The 24,781-nt window shown below is 35.6% G+C and overlaps 1 protein-coding gene across 3 annotated transcripts in view; it reads left to right on the top strand.

Annotated features, from left to right (window-relative positions):
• The first annotated feature begins 16,763 nt into the window (after positions 1–16,763).
• Positions 16,764–24,781, top strand: part of LOC149530211 (protein transport protein SEC23 E-like) — a 300,314-nt gene continuing 292,296 nt past the window's right edge. Inside the window, exons 1-2 of one of the 3 annotated variants that reach the window (XM_089811664.1) lie at positions 16,764–17,641; positions 17,717–17,890. In XM_089811664.1, coding sequence (XP_089667790.1) covers positions 16,931–17,641; positions 17,717–17,890 — 885 coding nt within the window. In that variant the 5' untranslated portion in view covers positions 16,764–16,930. The remainder of the gene's footprint in view (positions 17,642–17,716; positions 17,891–24,781) is intronic. The other 2 variants (XM_089811665.1, XM_089811666.1) reach the window with 2 other exon arrangements.

Below are 24,781 nucleotides of genomic sequence, written 5' to 3'. Positions count from 1 at the left end.
ATTCATTAGAGGTATCAACAATCCCATCATCAATAAGATCTTGGACTTCATGTTTAAGCTCAATGCAATATGAAGTGCTATGCTCATTAACTCAATCATAAGAACAATAGATATCCAAGAATGGGTTTCCATATGAGCTAGACTTAGGCAACATGATAAGCTTAGTGCTAAGAAATGTTTGCAAAATGTCATCATAAGAATATTCCAAGGGAGTAAAAGTTATCTCAAAAGTATGCCTAGGCTCTTCTTGTTGTTTCTTAAGTGAATAGGATGCATCCATATATTCATCAAAGATAGGTTTATCATGAAAACTTGGCATATGATCCAAGGAGGTTTTACTTGCTATCTCTCTAAAGAAGTCTTTAAATCCAATAGATGAAGATAATTGATGTCTTGGAATATAACATATAGACCTAGAAGAAGATGACCCATGTGTATAGTGAGAGCTTAAGGGAAGCTCATGCGATGATTCCATTCTTTCCTCTAACTTTTTCTCAAATTTAGACTCTATTTCTATAATGTGCCTAGTGAGATGAAAGTAGGAAAGATCATTTATCTCTTCTAGTCCTTTATATTGAGTGTATAGATCTTGAAAGTCTTTAGTGGCATATAAGAACTCGCGATCATATAGACTTGGTTAAGGTTTGGTAGCACAATGTTTGAAGCCCATAGTGATAGATGGAAAATCAAGCATGAAGGATAGTAGAAGAAGCTAATAAGGTGACACAAGATAACTTGATGTACAAACTAGAGAGTTAGAATTTCCACTTGCCAAGAGAGATAGCAATGAAAGAGTGACTTGTCAAGTAAAGCGTCCAAGAAGATTACAACACTAGTGACTCAAGTCAAGAGCTAGAAAAGAATCCAAATAGCTAAGTAGATAGAAAAAACTAGATGATTGAACAACTTTCCCAATCAGAGAGTGTAGTCAAAAGATCAAGGTAACCATTTCAACAAAAGAAATTCTTAGTATGTTAGCATAGACCATGAAGATGGAAAAGACCAAGAGCACTAAGACCAAAGAGCCACTTTAAGCATGTTCAAGCACTAGAGACATAACAAATCAAAGTCAAATGATGAAACTACCTGTAGCAAGCATACAAGCAAATGTTTGCACTTAATGTTTTGACTTGGTTGACAAAGTTTGACAATAGTTGATAGCATAAAAAGTTTGATGTTCAAAAACAAGTTTTCAAGGAAGATAGTGACACATGGAGTAGTCTTCAAAAAATCAAGCAAGGGATAAATAAAACTTGCATGATACAAGAATATGTGAGGTCTAAAAAGGAAAACCCTAGAAATACTGTCATGTGTATGTATAAAATATTTTTACAAGTCTAGCACATTTGAGAACGCATCAAGAAATATCTACGTAAAGGACATGGTTCATTAATCAATACCTTGGCCCACAACTTGATGCTAAAATTCCTCACACAAAGTGGTTTCCCACAATAGATATTGGCTTTATCATAGATGGGTTACACACATCTAAAGGAGCACATATGGCTAGTCAAATCTTGGGGTGATCCAAGTAGTCCACTAGGATCATTCCTTGCACCAAGATATTGAGCGGCAAAATAGGGGTATCCTCTATCCTAGGTTCTTAATAAGGTCTTTAGTTCATAGCACTCCTCTTGCTCTCAATATGGGACACCTTATCATATGATAAGCAATAGACCTCACAACCACAAGAGTACCTTAAGCATTCTCACCTAGCGATTTCCTCATGGTCACAATCCCACAAGTACTTCCACTAGATGAAGACAAGTACTATGTATACCAAAGTTTTTTTTCCTTGATATCCTTGAGTTTATAGTGTGTTGGAAGAGTTGGGTTCACTTGTCCCCACTTGGATCATTCCTCTTGATCTCTTAAGAGCAAGTCTGCTAAAAATTCTAGACTAAACAAAGATGAGTAACACCAAGAACCAAGGTCACAAGGGTTTGCACCAATGCAATCCAAGCTCCTAATGCTTCCTCAATACATGTCAAACAAGTTCATATACCCCTTACTCCACTTTGGCATATCAAATGGGTCAAGAAATCTTATTCACCTAAAGGTGAAGAACATACTCTCCTACCAAGTGACAAGCTTTAGTAAAAAAAGTAATTATGTGCCTATGAAAAAATTAAATCTAGCTTAAACTAGGCAAGCATAATAGACACATGAAAGCATGAAATGAAAATTAAATTTTTATTTAAAAAAAAGCTAGGGCAGCCTTGCAAACACATTAGTAACCCTTTTATCTTTGACAAGCATTCTTTTCTTTAATTATGGTAAGCAAGGTGAAACCCCTACAAAACAATAAGGTTAGGGCATCAAAGATAAGTAAGACCTAAAACACAAAGTGGTTAGTTGCCTCAAAAATCCAAGTTGTCTTCCAATCAAGCATATGCAAAAGAAAGTGCAAACTAATCACAAATGCTCTCTTTTTTTACTTTTTGTTTTTGACCTAGTCAACAAGATTTGATTTGTTTGCTATTATTTCGGCTCCAAAAATAGAAATGCAAAGAAGAGACCCCTACTAACAACTAGAGATCTTTCCAAAAATGCAAGACATTAAACAATATCTCTTCATTTTCCCAAAATAAACCAATTTTTTTTTCAAATTGAGTTATTGAGCCCTAATATAAGTTCCAAATTCCAAAAAAAAAAAGAACAAACCCCCTGTATAATTTAAATTCCTTTCCAAAAATGTAAATGTTTTTGAAAAATTTGTTGATTTGTGACCATAAACAATTTTTATAAAAAATAAAGAAAAAATAATAACTAATGCATATCAACTTATAATGATCTAAAAATCAGTCTAAAACATCTTGGATGTATCCTAAACCTGCAAACAAAATTTCAGTTCCAAACTCCAAGCAGTGTGAAAGATATGATAAATCTTTGAAAAACTAAGGATTTAGCCTTCAAACGAATTTGCACAAGGGTTAGCCTTAAAACCAAAGTGAGAAACCTACAAAACCACTTGATTAGATGCAATAAGTTACTATAAAAAACTATAAATAATAATGTAACCAAAATGCAAGCAAGAAAATGGAGCTAGAAACTTGGTTCTAGCCCCACAGTGGGCGCCAAAAATGTATACTCAATTTTTGCACTTCTCTAAACCCTTCTATCCAAGGTATCCCATATATTGGAACATTTTACTGGCGGCTTATAGATCCCTATCCATGGAGTGTAAAGGTGTGTGATTGTGCATATGAAGAGCTCTCAGATGAGCCTTAGGGATAATACCCTTGTTAGTAAACCATGCAATGAGAGATTCCTTAGACAAGAGCAAGAGTACAAATTTCCAAGAGAGCTCTCAAACATGTAATGAAAGAATGACCTATGCTAATAGAGATATGGGTAGAATAAATATTTGAACAAGCAAAATGATTTACATTTTTATCATATCATCTCACTGTTACTCTCTAACCATTATAACAACAAATATCTTAACCTAGTGGACTTAATCATCTTAATTTGCAAATTCATTTATAACGTGACATTCCATTAAATTTTTGTAAGTCCTTTAGACAAGCTACTCATTGAAGGGTGGCAAGGTCTAGATGATCTTTAGTGAAAATCCCTTAATAGTGTCATACCTAGTGTCCTTTAATCTCACTTCAGAAGAGTGAAATTATTTTGGGTATCTAGTCCCGAGTGGTTTTACCCTAATTTAGTTTTTGCATTAAAAATTATGGTGTTAATGTATTCATGATTTTTTTGGATGTTATTTACTTTTATAAGTTGGAAAATGTTTTTTATTACGGAAAACAAGATTTAAAAGGGCCTTGAAACCCAAACATTACAAAGTTTGAACAAAAATAGAATACTTAAAGTAACAAAAGAAACCCTAAGCAACTAGCTGAAACAACTTCCCAAACAAAAGATACAGCTAGGAAAAATCCAGGGAAGTAAGACAAAAAATCCAGGACTAGACATGAAAAGCTAGGGCACTCAGGCAATGTCTCTTGGCATTTTTGCTGCACTTATCTCTAGCTCTGACAGTCTATCAGTTGCCTCCTTCATGTGTGAGAGTTCCTGGTCAAGGGCTAGGGTGTCCTTCTTCCTCATGCTGGAAATGGTATGCTTCCTTAAGTTGTCATCAGGGGTCCTATCCTTAGCACTATGTAGGGCAGGGTCCTCCTCCTTGTTGATTCTTTGCTCCTCCATATTGTTATTGAACAACTTAATATTCCCGTTGGCCTCTTTGAGAATATTATAGCTTTGTTCCACTATAATCTACATTGAGCTCTCCATCATTTGGACCCTATTCTTGATCTCCTCTACTCTATTGTCCATACTTGTTTCCTCCTCCGTAACCTAGTTCTTCAAGCTATAGTTCTCCCTTCCCAAGCTGCTCACCTGGTATTTAAGCTCTTGGATTTCATGGAAAATCCACTTGGTTGTCCACTTGGTGGATTTCATGGAAAATCCACTAGTGGGTGGTAACCCACTAGTCAACCCATCAAAGTTTCACCCATAGATCAATGTCCTAGTACATGGCATGACCCAATAAAAATGTGTAACCCACGTATGGGACTTAACATGTTGGTTTTGAATGTGTTACCTATGTATAAGTTGGAAAATGTTATTCACTATTGTAATTTGGTCAATGAAGATGACACTCAATATAGGAAGTATATTTGTTAAATGCTTAAGATTGATTAAGTTTACTATGCTTATCGAGTTGATTAAGTTGAAGTTTTTATAAGTTGGTGAAATTTATTAAGAGCTTGTAGGGTAACTGAGGATAATTAATTCACCTCCCTTCTTAGTTATCTAACAAAAGGGAATGAGCCACCAAGATAAAGGCTTCTAACTCGACATCCATACACAAGAGTACAAAAATAAAGAAAAAGAAACAAATCTAAAAAGACAAAGACACAAAAAAGGGTTTAGTACTAAAACAAACCCAAATCAGCTAGTGAAGAGACCTCAACCAACAACATCTCACCCACTAATATCATATTTTGAAGGCTATTAGAAGATCATACGTGATGACATAAGAAATACAAGAGAAACATCATTAATAACATACCTTCATGATATATTCCTACTAGTGTGCTTGTGTGTGTGAGAGAGAGAGAGGCAAGGGGGCAGCGGGGGGTGATTAACTCACCCAATAAGGTGGCCACCCTATTATGAACTACAAGAAGAGTTTCTTGCAAAAGATGGCATTGAATGGACTAATGGTGGTAACCCACTAGTCAACCCATCAAAGTTTCACCCATAGATCAATGTCCTTGTACATGACATGACTCAATAAAAATGTGTTACCCACGTATGGAACTTAGCATGTTGGTTTTGAATGTGTTACCTATGTATAAAATTGAACATATCCTTAAAGAAACAATGCATACCATTTGCATAGCAAAGGACATTAGCCCTTGCAATTTAAGAACATAGACAATCATGAAAATTATATATTGCTTATGGAAAAAGGACCCTCAAAAGGGAGAAATCTTGATTACAAGACATCTACCTAAGAGGAGTGCCTGGACAAGATAACATATCCAATACAAAAGAAGAGGGGAACACAAATTAATCCACCTAGCTCTCTATTTCCAAGGGAGATAGGAATTTAGGATGAAGGATGCAAACTTTAACCCAAGATAAGAGAAAGTGTTTAAAATGGACATAGCTTTTCTAATAAATAAGAGGTGATAACATAAGACATACATCTCTTATAAAAGACAGAATCCATATTCAAGACACAATTCTTTATAAAGAAAGAATAGTGTCACATAATAAACAAGTGCCATTTAAGCCCAAGGAAAGTAGATTATTAGAAAATAAGAGAAAAAGAATGGACAAGACATCTTTCCCACCAAGCACAAGGAAAGAAAAATAAGTTGATGGTGGATTGTATAACAAAATCATGTAGTATATAAAGACGAGTTGTAAGCAAAAATCATAATATAGCCATGCACAAAACAAAAACACCCTATATCCAACAAGAAGTGTCATAGAATAATGCAACACCATAGAGAAAATTAAAGTAAGAAACATCATAGGATATGCAATTCCAACAACATAAGATTCTAGAAAAGATATCACATATGAAGGAAATTATAGATGATTATTAAATGAGAAGCATTAAAATCCAAGGCATGAAAAGACATTTTTAGGTAGAGACACTCGATCTTTCATGTAACAAAGCATTACATAACCACAGATAAGAATATACAATGAAATGTTGCAAGTCTATGGATAAATGAAAGAGGTGTATGAAAAGATACCATGTCACACCTACTTAGTTGTCATAAAAGAAACAACAAAGGAATAACATATCTGAGAGAGAGAGAGAGAGAGAGAGAGAGAGAGAGAGAGAGAGAGAGAGAGAGAGAGAGAGAGAGAGAGAGAGAGAGAGAGAGAGAGAGAGAGAGAGAGAGAGAGAGAGAGAGAGAGAGAGAGAGGGTCCAATATATTCCCCAAAGGATATATTATTTATAAATAAATATACACTTAAAAGCATAAGATTACACTTGGGATGCTAATCCCTATATTAAAAAAAAAATGCATGCAAGAGAGAACATCACAAGTGAATGAAAATTCATAAAGGATATTGGATGTATTGAACAAGGACACATTTTTTCTCCCTAAGTGGTTGCAATTTATACTAGACATGTAATTTCAAAAAATCGTATGATTTCACTCAAGATGTTAATCCGTATGTAACACAATAAATGAATGCAATAAAGGATGACATTGTATACAAGGAAAATAATTCAACAAAGGGAGAAAGTGGATTCTAATATATAGATAAAAAAAAGAAATAGGGCCTTTATCCCCCAAGTAAGGAAACAAGGGATATGACTATTATGTCACTCACATAGTAGGATAATGAACCTTCAAATAATAGGCTAACAATGTAACATAGTTAGGAGCAACATGATAGGGATGTAGATGTATGGAGTAAAATTCTCATGGAAAAGATACCATTCATCATGTCAATTCATATGAAATATAATGTAAGCAATGAATTCTTTAAATTGAAAATTAGCATGAAGCATAGAAAAAGAAGATCTCTTTGGTAGAATTAGAATGAATTTGTAAGACAAACATTCAATATGCATATATGCAGTAAGTAAAGGTGCTTGAGTCACAAAGTCAAGAATGTATGTTGGTCTGAAATATAAGGTTTTTTAATGTTGAAGATTTGAGAAGCCACCCATAGGGTCAATGCAATTAAGGTAGTTATGGGCTAAGGTTGCATTGGTGAAATAAGGTCACAATAATCATCTTTCTCAATTATACCTAATTTGATTTGACTTGTGTCTTGAAAGGAGCAAGAGGAAGCATCAAGTGTGTGGTCTTTGATGGATAAATCAGTCTTAGGAGAAGGAAAAACAAAATTCATCAAGGCCTCATGTATAGAAGGAATACGATGCATGCAAAGTGGTTATTCATTAAGAGAAATAATAACGCTATCATCCAACAATGTCCCATGAGTAAGGGAGTAACCCACATCCTTATCAAAGGGTTCATCCTAAATAGTAGGACTATTGAGGTTAGGAACATCATGAATCACTAAAGGTTGATCAACATCATCTTGAAAAAGATTACCCTTTGGAGGGGGATGAGAAGCAATGAAAGGAAAAACTAAGTCCTCTACATATGATTGAAATGGAAAATCTTGAAGATCATGAATGAACCTTGAAAACAAAGATAAGAACCCCATTGAAAGGAAATGGAATGACTATAAAGAAAATGCAATCTAAAAATGAACTAGATGCAATTTCTTTTATATTTTCATAATGCAAATATATGAAATGCAATATATAAACAATGCAAAAGGAGATCTAAATACCACTAATGCAAACAATAAAATACAAAGTAGATTTAGATACACCAAGAAGAAATCTAACTCTAAAATTGAACAAAAAAGGCAGTCTAATCACCAAGACCAAAAGTGGAAATGTTGTAGCATAGGGTCACCAAAATGCATAGGGTGAACACATAATAAAATGCAAGGGGAAATCTATCACCACAAAAGAAATAGTTGTTTCAGGCAGGTTCACCAAAATTTATAGGGGGGAAATGAATTGAATCAACTACCCTATGCATAGATGAAGGGTGAAAACCAAGTTTCACCTCCTAATGCAGGTTGATTTTAACATAAGATAAAGTGTCATCTCGTGACCTAATGCAAAAGGGTGTATTGTTTGGAATCGTTTATCCCTTACCTCCACAAAGAGAGGGTTTTTATGCAAGTAGATATGTAATTTAAAGTTGAATATAGAAGCATGGAAATGTGTATGGAAATAAAGAAAAATAACTCACCTTGCAGATATAAACTTTTAAATGAGCTATTAGATGTTGTAGGAAACCATTGAGATTTGGGGTTTGGATCTATAAAAACAAATTTTGTAAAACCCATAAATTGCTGGATCTTGGTTAGGGTAGATCTAGAAGGTTAGGGTCTATCTGAAGGGAAGTTAGGGTCACACCATGTCCCTAACCTTTAGTGTCTGATCATGAAACAATTTATGAATTACTAAAGGTATGCTAAGAGGATATCTAAATCTATGATTTATTTTTCCTTCTAAGATCTGTAATGTGCAAGAAAAAGAGCTTTCTTTTGTTGATGGAGGGTTGCCCTAGTCAAACCTTAATTTAAGAATCAACCTTGAAGCTAAAATAGAGATAGAGAATGCTAGAAAGTAGTAGAAGCAGATATAATACGAAGCAATATAAATCTATGAATATGCTCTTGAATTTAGAATGTAATTAAGTATGTATATGCAATAACCTTGACTCAACTTCAAAAACCATATGAAAGGAAATCAAAACCTTCATGAATTGATGTGCTTGAAATTCTCCTTAGGAATGAATGTAGATGTTGAAGAGATGAATGTAGAAGATGCAACAAAGGGTCTTGAATATTGAATTTATGCTAGATCTTTTATAAACTCCTTCAATTGCTTGAATGCTTGAATCCTTGATCTTCAATGGAGAACTTGCTTGAATACCTTGAATGCTTGAGTGCTTGTGCATAAGAAATGTGGATCGATGGATGCAAAATGGAGCAAATGGATATGATTATAAAATATTTAGAATAAACTCTCTCCCATCGACCAATCAAACAATAAATTAATGCCTCAGATTAAACCCGACCCTTAAGCCAAGAAGGGGACCCAAAAATGGATCTCGATCAAGGAAACACTACATCATTAAGGACACACTGTATCCTTCAACCCCAAGCATAGAAACCCCTAGGGCCCCATATCAAGTCCCAGTTTAGTAAAATCATGTGCAGATCTCAAGAAACCTTGTTTTGTTGTGGAAAAGAGTTTTTGAGTGATTGAAACAAGAGAAAGGGAGGACCCAAGTGAGTAGGTCCTACCTTGAGTTTGGAACCATGAAAAAGGAATATTACAGAGGACCTATTAGGTCCTACCCTAATTCCATATAGGAGGAATAAAAAGAGACAAGAAGAAAGGGAAGAATGTAAATTAAATGCAATTTATGATGAAATCACATTAAATGGGTACTAAATTGTCATTAAAATGAAGTGCTTCCAATTTAAGATGCTACAATGAGTACTAGTAAAACATTCAAAATGTTTCATAAACTTACACTATTTGTTGGGGAAAAATTGTGGTTCGACCAATTAACAAAATTTATAAATCAAAAAGTTGATGAGATGACATAACACATGTATGAAGAGATTAGATGAAATATAAAATCAAATTATTTGCAATTTGAAGTTGAAAGAGTAAGGAAGTAAGCTCTATGACTGGAATAATTAAAATTTAGTAAGCTAAGGCTTTAGAAATGTTGGAATGTTGACCTGTGCTACAAAGATAGAGGATGAAAATGATCCAGATTTGAAAGTCTAAAAAGGACCTAGTTTAGGAAATCCAATTGCCAAGCTTGAGTCAAAATCTTAGCTTTGGATAGGGTGTTTTGGGTTACCAACCAAACCCAAATCTAAAAGATAGGTAGTTATTATTTAATTTGTTAGTTTTTTAAAAAGGGTTTGTAATAGGGTGACACTTTTTCATCCTAAAGGGGTACAAAAACCATTCAACCACATGTATAAGTGGTGTGAAATGTAAGGAATAGACATAATATCCCAATACTAAGACTTATTCTACTACTGTATATTTTGCACTTTAATCTATTATGAACAAAAGACTCTTTTGAAGTATTAATTTATAACTCAAAATTTCGTTATATTTGAAGTTGTGGATTGGATGATTCCAACTTGATTAGTCCTTTATGATTTTTAGATCTCAAGAAGACAAAAACAACTTTGAATTTTTTGTGGTTGAAATTTATCTTTGTTTTCTTCTAATTTTTTATCATTAGAATTAGTAGGCACTACTAATTCTATCCTATTGGTCTTATCAAGTCAAGTTTAGTAGGACTAGTCATGGCATAGTAAAATAATTGAAGACATTGACGATAAGCAGTTGATAGGAACATCCAAGTGGTGCTCTTTGTACCACTAAAGTTGTACGTTAATGAAGGAATTGTCTCTATTGCCCAACAGAAGAAAGACATTGGTCTAGAATATATAATTGAAGTCTCTATCCATAGGATTACAATCAGAAACTAGTCAACAATATCTATTATAAACCAAGCAATGAAAACCCAAAGTATTTAGTACTCTTAATAGAAGTTTAGTAATTAGAAGATAAGTTATAAATTGTAAAGCCTACAATTTGATCTCGCTCAAAATTCATTTCCATCTTGAGAGATCACCCTAAAATCAAGTAAAACATCATATAATCTTCTATTAAAAAAACTTTTAACAATGAGAAAATGTTTAAGTATAGGCCCACTTGTCTTAGTTATGTAGAGTCTAAAGAGTAGGGGAAAGAGATCATATTGATTGTTCTCGTTAGTTGGCCAAATCTTTTGGAAAATCTAAGGATTGAGCTAGGAAATCCCATAGGATTTTCCAATTTGTTGATTTGGTAACCGACATGTTCCTTTTCCTTCTCTGAGTTTGAACATCCCATATTGAATGCCCTAATAGTGAGATGCTTTGTACTTCACCAATTATTCTAGTTCGACATATTGTTTCCAAATTCTAGAGTTTGAAACTAACCTAGTAATCTTTGGAAGTGGTTGCATTGGGCTCCATCTCATACAAATTTATGCATACATGTTGTAGTCTTTGTTTTCAACTCCTCCAACCATGAAAAATCTCCCCAATTTGTTCGCCGCCATCCTTAATGTGTCAAATTCTAAAATTCAAAAGGGAGATTTTTGAGTCTAATCCATACCATAATTTAATTTATAACAATCTTTAGAGGATTGAAATCAAGTTCCTAATCCCTAATGTAGATTCCCATTCCACCCATTATGTAGGGACCATTATTCAAAATTCATTATTTTGCCTCTCTTATCTCACATATTACTAAGAAAAAGGCATTAGGTAAGGTTTTTGTTCTACCTTGAAGGGTCATGATTCATCACACCCTTTTTTGATTTTTTATATTGTTGCTCATTCACCCTTCCATTTCATGAAAAAATCTCTCTTATAACTAGGAAACCACATCATCTCAACAAGTATTATGAATTTCAATCATAGGTAAAGGGCTTTGATTAGAGACAACATTTACTTGAGGGTTCTTACTCTTCAGTGAGCTTGCATTTGATAGATTATTCACTCAGATGTTCTTTAGCCTCCACACCTTCTTTTTCACCTTCTTCCTAGTAGATTTTGCTCATTTCAACAATCTCCCATATCCCATAGCCTTGGTTGGATTGAAACCTTTCTTGCCTTAGAATTAATCCGTGTTTTCCCTCAAGCTGTTGCATGACCAATGTTCCATGCTTGGTTCCACATTTTTGGTCTTTGTAGTCTCCACATTGAGAGGTACTTATTTGTTTGTAGCCTCTGCAAATTCACATACCCACACCCTGAAATTTGATAAATGCTTTTCAAATCACCTCCAATGATTACTTCCTCGTGTGCCGTTTATCATTTTCCACCTCTCAACATAAAGTAAACTTTGAATTGAAAGATAATTAAAGAATCTAGATATTTAACATATATAAAACTTAAATGACATAAAATATCAAGAAGTTATAACTTAACAACTCTATGAACAAAAATGATAAAGATGATGATATTTGATATAAAAACCATTCATCAAGATTCAATTTCTTAAAATTCAACCTTAAATAAATATTATATTTTAATAAAAAACCAAATGATATTTGATAATATAGTTGGTTAATTTTAAAAAATAATCAAATAAAAGTTAAAATAATATGATTTGATTAGCTTCTATTAAAAACCAATTGAAAAATACTGTCTCCATGCCAAAAAAACACCAATTGAAACCTAATAACTATATGCCAATTATACACCAATTGAAAGCTAATCCATGCCAAGGGAGAAAGAAAATGATATTTTTGAAGGCATGCACTTCACCACTCACATACATCGTTCCATTGCATGCGCATGCAACGGTGCTGCATTTCAATGCATTCAAAATGCATTAATTTAGATTGTTATATTAATTTCATGCTTAATAAAAATGCATGTTGCAGTTCGTTTAGTAGGCATATTTTTAATTAGTTTGCATAATATGCAAAACTGTTATTATGATGCAATCTCTTCGGATGTTATTGTTTAAGAATTTTTATTATAGTTTTCACTATCTTCGATTGCATGTTATTGTTTAGTATTTTTTTATTGTAGTTTTCGCTATCTTTCTTCATCAGCATTTATTCAGAATTAAGTTTTTCAGTTTTTCTATAGAATTTATTCTTTAAATTCAGAAATTACATCCAATAAAAATAGAATTTTTATTTTTCTATTTTTACTCTGATTTGGGTTGTTTTATTATTATTAGTTTTTGCCATTGGCAGGAATACTTATGCATTCATGTCATCTTAATATCACATTAACACTAACCAATCAAATCAAAGAATTTAAAAGATTATATGAAACTTCAAATGTTTATATGTTTTTCTATTTTTTCATTATTTTATAAATTACATTTTTCATTCATTCTATTGGTTCGTACTATTTTTGGTGGGGGAGAAAATTAATTTTCTTCAACAAAAATACAAATATTTCTAATAACTTCATCTTGCATTAATGAATGCATTAAACTTTGATTTTTTAATAAAATTATTTAAATTATTACTATTATTTTACTTTTGTAAAAAATAATTAAACAATATTATTTTTTTAATATATTTTATAATAGTGTTCGTAATATGTATAATTGATAAGTGTTACAATTTGTAAATTATATCATCTATTATTATTAATATTTTATATTTAAACAATTTATCATTTAGTTTAAACATATTTAAATCTTAAATATATATTTAAATATTAAATTAATAATTATATTTTACAATAAATAATATACTAAAGGAAATAACCACAAAAAAATAAGTTTAATTCTAAAAGATATGTAAATTATTATTAAGTTTTTATAAACTATGTATTAAAATTAAACAGTTATATTCTATTTCTTATTTATTACATCATATTTATTCAACATCAAATTTATATGTATTGCATCTAGTTATTATTTACAAATGTTTTATATGTATTACATCTATTTATTATTTACAAATGTTTTATATGTATTACATCTATTTATTATTTACAAATGTACATATTAAATTAAATAGATATTATTTCATAATTAAAAATTACTTAATTTTATGAAAAAATTGGAAATACAAAACATTAAATAGTAAACCTTCTCTAATTGTGTAAAATTAAAGAAATAGTTTTATTTATAAAATATTTTTATAAGCATGGTGTTAATAGTCATGATTTATCAAATCTGATTCACAAGGCTCTTTCAAAATGCAAGAGAGCAAAAAATAGAAAATCTGAAACTAATTGTTTTCCAGCCAATGCATGGTTTGATAAGGAATGCAAGAGGGCTAGGAGAAATCTAAAGGAGTCAAATAAAACTAACCTTGACATTAAGACCTACAAACAGATCCTAAAGAAGAAAAAAATCGATTTTATGTCCACAAGGAGAGAGGAGCTAATTTTCTTGGGCAGAAATAACCCCAAACGTTTTTGGAAAGAACTCCAACCAAGGAGGAAGCAAACTGAAAATAATATTACTGCCACCCAATGGTTTGATTATGCTAAGAAACTTTATGAACAAGAGGGTGGAGTGGGACAGCCACCTTTGGTCAATGATACCACAAATATTTTTACTGTGCAAGAGATAGAGACAGGGATTAAGAAGTTGGGTGGAGGCAAAGCAAAAGACCTTGTTGCGCTTCAAGCTGAATATTTGAAGTGGGGTATGAAAACTCTTGCACCACACATCACTGAAATCTTCAACAAAATCTGCCAGGAAGGGTTTCCGAAAGATTGGACAATCAGCCTTGCAATACCACTTTTTAAGAGTGGTGATGTTAACAATCCCTCCAACTACAGGACTATAATGATCAATCCCCTCTTTGCTAAACTTTTTGGCAGTATGATAGAAACTAGGATCAGCAAATGGGCAGAAGAAAATCATAAACGTGCTAAAGGGCAAGCTGGTTTTAGGCCAAAGCACTCGACAGTGGATCACTGTGTCACTCTGAGACACATTGAAAAAGAGTGGGAGAAAAAAGAAGAGGTTTTTTGTTGCTTTGTTGACTTCAAAAAGGCTTTTGATACCGTTCCGAGAGACAAGCTTTGGTTGAGAATGGAAGAATTGGGGATTCCTAGGCATCTCAGAGCTGCTGCTCATAGAATGTACGAAGAGGTGAAAGTCAAAATTAGAACTTCAGATGGCATTTCAGAATGTTTTAGGAGCGATATCGGGGTCAAACAGGGCTGCCCTTTATCCCCTACTTTATTTGGTTTATATATTGACAAACTGGAAGAGTGGTTAAACACGCAAGAGCGTGAAGGCATTCAGCTAGGGGAATTTGTTATAAAGCTACTCCTATATGCGGACGACCTCATTTTAATTGCCAAATCTGCTTGTGGTTTGCAAGACCATCTATCTTCTCTTGAGCGCTTTTGTAGAATGGTGGGGATGCAAGTCAATATCAGCAAAACCAAGGTTATGATTTTCTCTAATAATAAAAAACAGCATCAACATGAATTTTATTACAATGGAAGTGTTCTCGAAGAAGTTGCGGAATATAAATACCTTGGCATCGATTTCAACAAAAAACTAAGCTGGTCTAGCTGCAGGTATAAAAGGACATTAGGTGGATGGAAGGCTTTCTACGCTCTTCAGAATAGGTGCCGTGAAGCGGAGTTGTGGGATTGGAAAACTATTCAAACTTTGTTTGGTCTTCTTGTGCTGCCAGTTGTTCTTTATGGGTGTGAATTATGGGCCAGCAACACTACTATAGCACAATGGAAACAAATCGAAGGAATCCAAAAGCGCTTGATTACAAGCAAGTTTAAAATTAAAAGCACTGTTCCATATGACATCATGCTAAGTGAAATGGGGGCTGCGCCTATTGAGGCACTTGCTATGGTTCGCCTTTTAAGCTATCTAAAAAGAATCAAAAAAATGGAAGAGGATAGATGGCCGAAAGTTGTCTTTAGTGACACACTATGTAAGCGAAAAAGGACATGGATGCAACAAAACATCAAGTGGATGAGTAAATGGAATATTCATTTCAATATGTGCCCCACAAGTAATAAAGAAATAAAGGTCTTTGTTATGGAGAAATTCTACAAGAGAAATTGGGGAAGCGAGATTGGGAGGAAGAAACTATATTATATAAATGAGTTCAACCCCACTTGTGATCAACTCGAAAAAGTGTACATAGGAGCCAACATTTCTTGGAGAGCTAAAATTCTTATTGCTCAGCTGAGAACCAACTCTCACCAACTTCGTTGTGAGACCGGGCGTTGGAAGAGGCCAAAGGAGGCTTGGGAAGAGAGAATTTGCAGATTTTGCAATTCTGGGAAAGTGGAAACTGAACAGCACTTTATTCTAGAATGTGAGGCCTACAAGGATAGCAGGGATAAGTTTGCGGATACTATATGTGACAGTTCTTGGCATAACCTGTTCAACGAAGAGTACATTGAGCAATTGGGGGGGCTCATCATTAGTCTACACAAGAGGCGAACAGCGCTACTTAAGTCTGCTTGAGTTGTCTTGCTGTCCCATAGGCTATTTTTGGCCTCGTGGACGTTAAAATTTTATCTATCTATCTATCTTTCATTTTTTCTTATACAAATGTGAGTTTTAATATAAAAGTTAAATTCTTAGTTTCATTAATTAAAATATAATATATTTTAATTTTTCATTATAACCATGATTTTATTTTGACTATTTGTTTTATTAAGAAAAATAATTATATTTAAATTCTCTCTCTCACACACACGCACAACTTATATTGATATCGCTCTTACTATTTTATTTCTCTTCCTCTTCCTTCTATATATTATCTATTATTTTTTCCTCTGTATATATGTTTATGTTGTTCTTGTTCCATATTGCTATTTATCTCTCTATAATGATTAAAAATAGTGTGACTTCCATTTGATAATCAAGATGGGAATAATACATAGTTGGGAACTTTGACCTCTTATTATTGGACTTAAATGCTCAAACATATAATAATATAACACGAAAACTTAACAACAAAATATGAACCATCCTTTCAGATCACAACTGCATTTCTACGACGAGAATTTAACAACAAAATAGGAGTCATCAGTGCATTTCTAGGCAAAAATTAAATCACAATGTTAATTTAGAACTATTTAACCTTATTATTAATGCATCACAATGTTAATTTAGAACTATTTAACCTTATTCGCACTGATCTATGACGACGCATTGCATCTCCTGTTTATGCTGTTTATGCTCCGTTTTTTATTTCTTTGATTATCATTATAACATAAATAATAATTTTTATTTTAGATTTTCAATTTTCACCATTTCAGTTTCAGGTCTCGGGAACAGTGGACAAGCTCAATGGGGGAAAGACATTTCAGTCGGCGTCTGTGAAGAGTTAGCAGGTGGTCATGGCGTACGGGGAGGCAGAGGATGGCGTGAGAATGAGCTGGAACACATGGCCGGCGACCAATGCAGAAGCTTCAGAATGCGTCGTTCCCACTGCGGCCGTGTACACGCCTCTGAAGGATCTGGCGCAGGGGGCAGTGCTGCCCTACGGTCCGCTCAGATGCACGGCATGCCGCTCGGCGTTGAATCCCTTCGCCACTGTGGATTTTGTTGGCAAGACATGGACTTGCCCTCTCTGCTCTGCTCGCAACCATTTTCCCCAATCATATGCTGCTTTGGCCCCAGATCATCTTCCTCCTGAGCTACTCTCACACCATACCACTGTGGAGTACGCTGCTTCTTCCCCTTCCGCTTCCCCTCCCGTCTTCCTCTTTGTGATTGATATGTGCATTCCAGAAGATGAACTGAGCTTTCTTAAGGCTGCCTTAACCCAGGCCATCAGCCTCCTGCCGGAGAGCGCAACAGTGGGCTTCATATCCTTCGGTGCTCATGTTTATGTCCACGAGTTAGGCTTCTCCCATATTCCCAAGTCTTATGTCTTCAATGGAACTAAACATGTCAGCAGAGATCACATTCTGGACTACCTTAATTTCTTTGCCGATACAAATAAACCTCCAGTGGGGATCATTGCAGGGGTCAAGGATGGCCTTTCTGCTCAGAGTATTGCTCGATTCTTATTACCTGCTTCGCAATGTGAATTCACTTTGAATTTGGTAAGTGCAGTCATGTTTCCGCAAGGATGGATATTTGTATTTGCCTTGTGACTGTAAGCTTGGTGTTGCTTGAAGGTTTTGGAAGAATTGCAGAGGGATCCCTGGGCGGCGCAGACGAGTGCAAGAGCTGCACGTTGCACGGGCCCTGCCCTCAGTGTGGCTGCGGGGCTGGTTGGGGCTTGTGTGCCTGGCACTGCTGCCAGAATTATGCTTTTCATTGGCGGTCCGTCTACTGAAGGATCAGGCACTGTAAGTTAATTTCCTTCTACTCATCACCCACTCATAGCTTGTAACCTTGTACCTTAGTGCACAAATCAAAATCCATGTTTGCCGCTCCCTTTATTACCAGTAGGTATTCTGGTCTTTATTAACTTAAACTCAACCACTGTAGTAAAATCTCATATGTTGCATACAAGTTTTTACTTCGGGTGCGTGAAAATTATGGACGCAAGTGTAATATAAATAATGGATCGATGGACAAATGACGTCTAACTGTAGATATCTCTGTCCATTGACCACTTGTCAGTAGGTGAAAATCTCTTCTTGAATACGTGGGAACACCCCTGTTATCGGGACGACTCTGGGAGTCTATTGTTTGAGTCTGTATCTAAATACAAGCCGGGCGAACTACTTTCCAATAAGCTGCAAAAATTTCTCAGACTGTCATATTTATTTTTAAGATCAGAAATCAGATTTCTACCCGTGTTTTGTATCACAATTTCTTAAATTAAAAGAACTTTTGTCATATCAGTCTATTTATGATTTCGATTATTTCAGTCTACGCGTGTAGTTTCATATCTCTACGTAAATAAATCTGCAAAACAAATCCACAAAATAAATACCATTGCCTTTGCCAATCTGTGACTGTGCAAATGAAGTATATATAAACAAATCAGAAGAACGGATGGAAAGAGTAAATTCTTTGGTCAAGGTTGCAAGGGATCTTTCAATACTTGCAGATTAAGGAAAGGTTACTGCAGAATATAAGTTTAATGTTTTCAATTTTGTATTAAGCTTTAAATTGAAAGTTAACAATTATAAAGATTAATATTTAGAATTAATTATGCAATTATTAGTGTGAGTGTGGATTTTCCATTTAAGGCAAAATAGAAAAATTAAAAGGGATATTACAGTTATTTTCTTTGCAACAGTCAGTAGGAACATAGAGACAAAATTCCCTACTTTTTTCTCCATCCATGCTCAATTTGAGCTTGCAAGCGTATAAATAGGTTTACAAAGAAAATGGAAAAAAATAAGAGATGCGTTGAAACTTGAAAATGAATAGTTACTGAAAAATCAATTATGACTAGATGCTGCTTTTGCTAGTTCATATAGAGAGGTGATTTTGTTTTTTCACTTGTTGCAATTAGTGATTTTCTCATTGAGAGAAAAAGTTTTAACATTGGTACTCTCTCTCTTGCGAAAATGTAGATTTTAATGCCCCATACCACTTTATACATTTTTTGGCATCATAGGAATATGTGAATATCATCACCAATATCTACGTAAGTATTGCCTCATGAATTATAACCAGAGCTTTTTATGCTGTCTTGTGAAATTATAAATGATATCATAAGATTATACTATTATGATGTTAATGCTACCTAACATAAGTCCTTTCATATCATGCAATATCAAACAGGCAACAAGCAAAACTATGTGCAATACAGATATTAGAGCCAAGTGCTGATATTTATATCTAATACCAAGTATTAGAACCAAGAGCTAACACCCAAGTCAATACCTATTACAAGAACTAAGATCATATGCTGCACTATATAACACAATTCAACTGTGAAGCAACACAAACTAGCACAATGAAGCAAGTCCATGGTTCTAACCAACAAGGGTAATTAGATGCGTGCTCAGGGAAGGAGGGTACAGTAATGCTGGCTTCTCTAGGCTGAAATAACAACATAGAATTGGATGTTGTACATGTGTTGAATCTCCAACTGTCATGGGTCCAGAGTGATGACCCATGCAGCATCAACGATTAGCCTGCACCTGTCGACTTCTAAAGTCCGCACAACCAGAATCCTGGCTTCCGCCTCACCAAGCAAGCATGAATAGACTTGTGTGGAATACAAGCCCGCTTGCTTAAATCGATTTGATCCAACAAAACACTTGAGCACACGACTTCAAGACTTCTCATCTAATGAGTAGCCTCTCATAAGCCAAGCCAAGGTAGATTTGGGTTGTGGGTGGACTTGTGGTCTACATGAGCCAATCTCATGGAAATCTCCTACATACTCACATCCAATGCATCTCAAAGTCCAATGTAGTTTTGAAATCAGCTTGCTGTCTACTAGCTTGCCTACATGAGCTCAACCAATGAACCTAGTTGTGATCTCTCATGGCAAGTCCGAGACTTCCAGTCCTAAATCACTTTGATTACTCCTCGGATTGGCTACACGCCTCACCTATGCCACACTAAATCTAACTCCAAGCCAAACTACAACCCATGTTTACACCTTGGACATGTTCAAGATGATATCCTACACGACAACTGTGCTAGTGGAAACAAAACCTAGCACAACCCCAGATTGCACCTTGGCCCAACACCAAGCCTTACTTGCACTACAACTGTGAGCTCACCAAACCTTCCCAATAGTCCCAAAGGAGGTAACCCAAGACAACACTCTTGAGCCTAGCTCTTAAGAATGCTTGGCACAACCCTTAGCACTAGACATCATTGCTCCTACCGATGTCAGTGTTACCTGGATCTTGCATCCACCCTAGCTCAATGCAAATACCCAAGAACACCCTAGCAAGACTTCCACAAATGCCATGCCAAGAGCCAACGTCATACTCGAGCCTTCAAAGAAAGCTTCCTAGCATTACTGTACAACATAGCAAGACTTATGACTTAGATCGCCTTATAGCCCTTCCGAGCTCAACTTTCCAAGTCACCTCACCTTAGCCTAGCCTATCTGACATAGCCATCAAGAAGTGTGCATGACGCCACACCTCAATGCATAAATATGAACTGCTTTCCAACTCAATCTGAGTAACCACCTTCAAAGGATCCAAGCCACTACGCTCTTGGATATCGAAATAGGAGAGAACGCCATGGATAAGGTAGCGCGCTTAGAAAATCCATCCATCTCGGGGTCGCATTTGAGAGAGCCTTACATCCTCCCCTGCCTAACTTCGAATGTCATCTTCGACATTTGCGACTCATACCTCCATGCAAGACGAGTCCCATTTGTCATATCTCTACATTCCGATTGTGTCACCCTTAGCCAACTTTTGCACCACAACAGAATATCTGCCTTACGACTCCATCCTTGACTGATTCTGGTTTAGCCTAGTTCTAGATTCTACACCAAGGCCAACTCGTGTAGCAATCCTCCCTTTAAGCTCTTTGAATGATCTTGTTGCCTAGTGCAAAGTTCCAATCATAGGGATCTTGAGACCATGGGTAAAAGGCCCACCAATATACCAACACCGGAAAAGAATTGCTTTGAGCTCTTTGTGGTAACATCCTCGCTTTGCCACACATCACTAAGCAATTTGATCACAATCCTTAGTCACTCAAGCATTAAGTCATTAATTAACTTCCTTAGAAAATTTCATGTCACAAGCTAGCACTAGTAAAACTTAGCCATGTCGCGACTCATAGCCAAGCTATCATCCACATGCCCAACATTGAGACATCTTCAATTTCCAATTCTAACCAATAACTGCAAGAAACCATTTCTCTTCTGAGATTGCATTGTCCAGTCCCCTAGTCTGGACTGCTCATGTAAAACATAAGCGACACCAAAGAACAAGAGTCTCAACATAGAGAAAGGGGCACTCGAGTTACACAAGTTAGGGTAACGAGAATGAGTCTTTGCTTTTTAACATACCTAAGGATGTGCCATCCCCCCATTAAAGATGACTAGAAACGCTTCTTAGCTCCTACTAAGCAACAAAACACCCAAACCCAACGCCTCAAGCTCCTTGATCTAGATTAAGACCCATCCACATATGAGAGAACGCTACAACCTAGTCCACTTGGATTTACCTCTCCAGTACCAAGAGAACATACCACTTTATGATCTTGCAACTCGCTTTCACTTCTGAAATTAGTGGCTTGCCAGCGTTGCACATCGCTCAGGCATAACTGCACAATTATTAGATCAGCAATAGATCTAACAAGTAACGAAACATGCATCGAACTTGATCTCCAATCTAGTGCCCCGCTAGCCACATATATTGATAAGCTCAATCACAACACTGTTCAAACACCAGATCGTCGAGACAATCCGATTAGAACAATGACTGCTCAGATACCAGATTGCCAAATCTGGTGTTATGATTGTAATGTAGCTTTGATACCAAATGTCATGGGTCCAAAGTGATGACCCACGCGACACTGATGATTCGCCCGTATCTGTTGACTTCTAAAGTCCACACGAGTTGAATCCCCAGTTTCCACCTCACCAATCAAGCATGAATAGACTTGTGCGGAATACAAGCCTGCTCGCTTAAATTGATTTGACCTAGCAAAGCACTTGAGCACACAGCTTTAAGACTTCTCATCCAATGAGGCGCCTCTCATAAGCCAAGCCAAGGTAGATTTGGGTTGAGGGTGGACTTGTGGTCTACACGAGCCAATCTCATGGAAACCTCTTACATACTCACATCCAATGCATCTCAAAGTCCAACGTAGTTCTGAAATCAGCTCGCTGTCCATCAGCTTGCTTACATGAGTTCAATGAATGAACCCTGTCATGATCTCTCATGGCAAGTCCTAGATTTCCAATCCTAAACCACTTTGATTGCTCCTTGGATTGGCTACACGTCTCACCTACGCCACGCTAAATCTAACTCCAAGCCAAACTACAACCCAAGTTTACAATTCGGACAAGTCCCAAACTATATCCTACACCACAACTATGCTAGTGGAAACAACACCTAGCATAACCCTAGATTGCACCTCGACCCAACACCAAGCCTTGCTTACACCACAATTGTGAGCTCGCCCAAGTTGCCCGATAGTCCCAAAGAAGATAACCCAAGACAACACTCTCAAGCCTAACTCCTAAGAATGCTTGGCACAACCCTTAGCACTAGACGCCATTGCTTCTTTTGATGCCAATGTTACCTGGATCTTGCATCTACGCAAGCTCAATGCAAATACCCAAGAACACCCTAGCAAGACTAACACAAATGTCACACCAAGAGCCAACGTCATACTGAAGCCTTCAAAGAATGCTTCCTAGCATCACTGCACAGCAGCAAGACTTATACCTTAGATCGCCTCACGACCCTTTTGAGCTCGACTTTCCGAATCACCTTTGTCTTAGCCTAGCATATCTGACATAACCATCAAGAAGTGTGTATTGCGCCACACTTCAATGCATAAATTTGAGTTGCTTTCCAACTCAATCCAAGTAACCACCTTCAATATAATTGAGTAACCACCTTCAAAGGATCCAAGCCACTGCGCACTTGAATATCAGAATAGGAGAGGCGATAAGATAACACACTTAGAAAATCCATCCAGCCTGGGGTCGCATCTGAGAGAGCATTACACCAACAGTGAGGTGGCTCTCAATAGGGTTCAAACACACAGACACACAAGTAAGTTCCTACAATACTTGCAACAATACACTGATTTGTAATGTTTATACTTAGTATTTACATATTTGAGGACACTGATATAATTTATAGGATGTTCACAATGAATTGCACATTCAAGCCATGTCCTTCTGTCAAATTGGATCAAAGAGGATAGATACCAGCATAAGGTTGTATACATTTACAACATGCAATTTATTACATAGTAACTCATTTCCACGGCACTCAGTTATCTACATTGCATGGATCAATTTGGATTATGGAGCATAACAGATTGCTTTCATGTCACTTCCGCAATCACAGCATTAACAATTTGAATTTAATCTAATAGCCCATTTCGGCATCTTGAAATTCAACTCAGTCCCCACACGTTTGTAGTAAACAATTTGTTAAGTGGTATTATAGCATCATTGCAAAAATAAAGTTTGCCTCCAATAAAAAATTGATAACCATTTTTCTACCTCTTTATCAATTTTTAATTTAACATCAACAATCAAATGCCATAACTTTAATTAAGGAGTTTTTTAACCACATGAATAAACTTAACCTTTCTAGACATGAATAGAATCAGTGACATTCTGATACTCGAGAGCATCACGCATCCAAAGACAATTAATTAATGGAGGAGATGAATGTGGCACTTGGAATAAAACCAAAGGGTAACTAGAAAGGTGTCACAAAAGCACACATGGTGACAAACAAAAGTATCTAGTCCATAGTCATATCAACCTAAAATCAATCTCAAAATAGGCAAGAGCAAACAATGGGTTTTCATGCACTAACCTAGACGTGTTCACACAATAAACCATAATCAAGCCAATGACAACATAATCACAACCATAGTTTGCAAATTTGGACTCGAAGAGTACTCGCAAGCCCAAATTTTTCAACTTGGCAAAAACTTGGCATATACCCGACAAAAACTCGGGAAAAACTCAGCAACTTGGTAAGTACTATAATTTAAAATCTCTTAAGGAAACATGTATTTTTTGTAGAATTCAATTACAAATTTGTATAAAATTAGAATTGACATCTCAATAGAGAAAACACATAGTTTTATAGGACCAACATCATGTGAAAAACGCATCTTATCCAGTGTTTTCCTTGCATCGACATTTTTACCTATGTTTGTTTACATCTATAAATACACAAGAGTTAAACTTGAGAGTACTCGCCCAGCATAAAAAAATGAGAGTACTCAGCAACTCTGAGAGTACTCACAGAATTTGCAAACTATGGTCACAACACATGAGGAGGTAGATCATCATCCTAATCAGACGTCATGGTTAGAAATAATCCAACAGTTTTTAACACTATCACAACAAGAACTCATATAACATATTTCTCTACTGCGTAGCATCATAGAAGGAATATGTGATGGAAAGTTGGTAGTTTACCCATTTAATTTCCAGTTTAGTTATTTAATAGCATAGTTAAAAGGACAATGATTGTGGACTAAAGTGATTACATATGATTAATCTATTCCTTTGATGATAGATATCTTTTTGCTTGCCAATGCACACAAATGTTGCATGATAAGGAGAACCAAATGTGTAAATTTCAAGTTACACC

Source organism: Cupressus sempervirens, chromosome 11 (genome assembly GCF_028749045.1).
Source record: "Cupressus sempervirens isolate cs-2001-9-10 chromosome 11, ASM2874904v1, whole genome shotgun sequence".
NCBI lineage: Eukaryota > Viridiplantae > Streptophyta > Pinopsida > Cupressales > Cupressaceae > Cupressus > Cupressus sempervirens.
The sequence above is the reverse complement of the archived record's forward strand: the minus strand, read 5'-3'. Positions and strand labels throughout refer to the sequence as shown.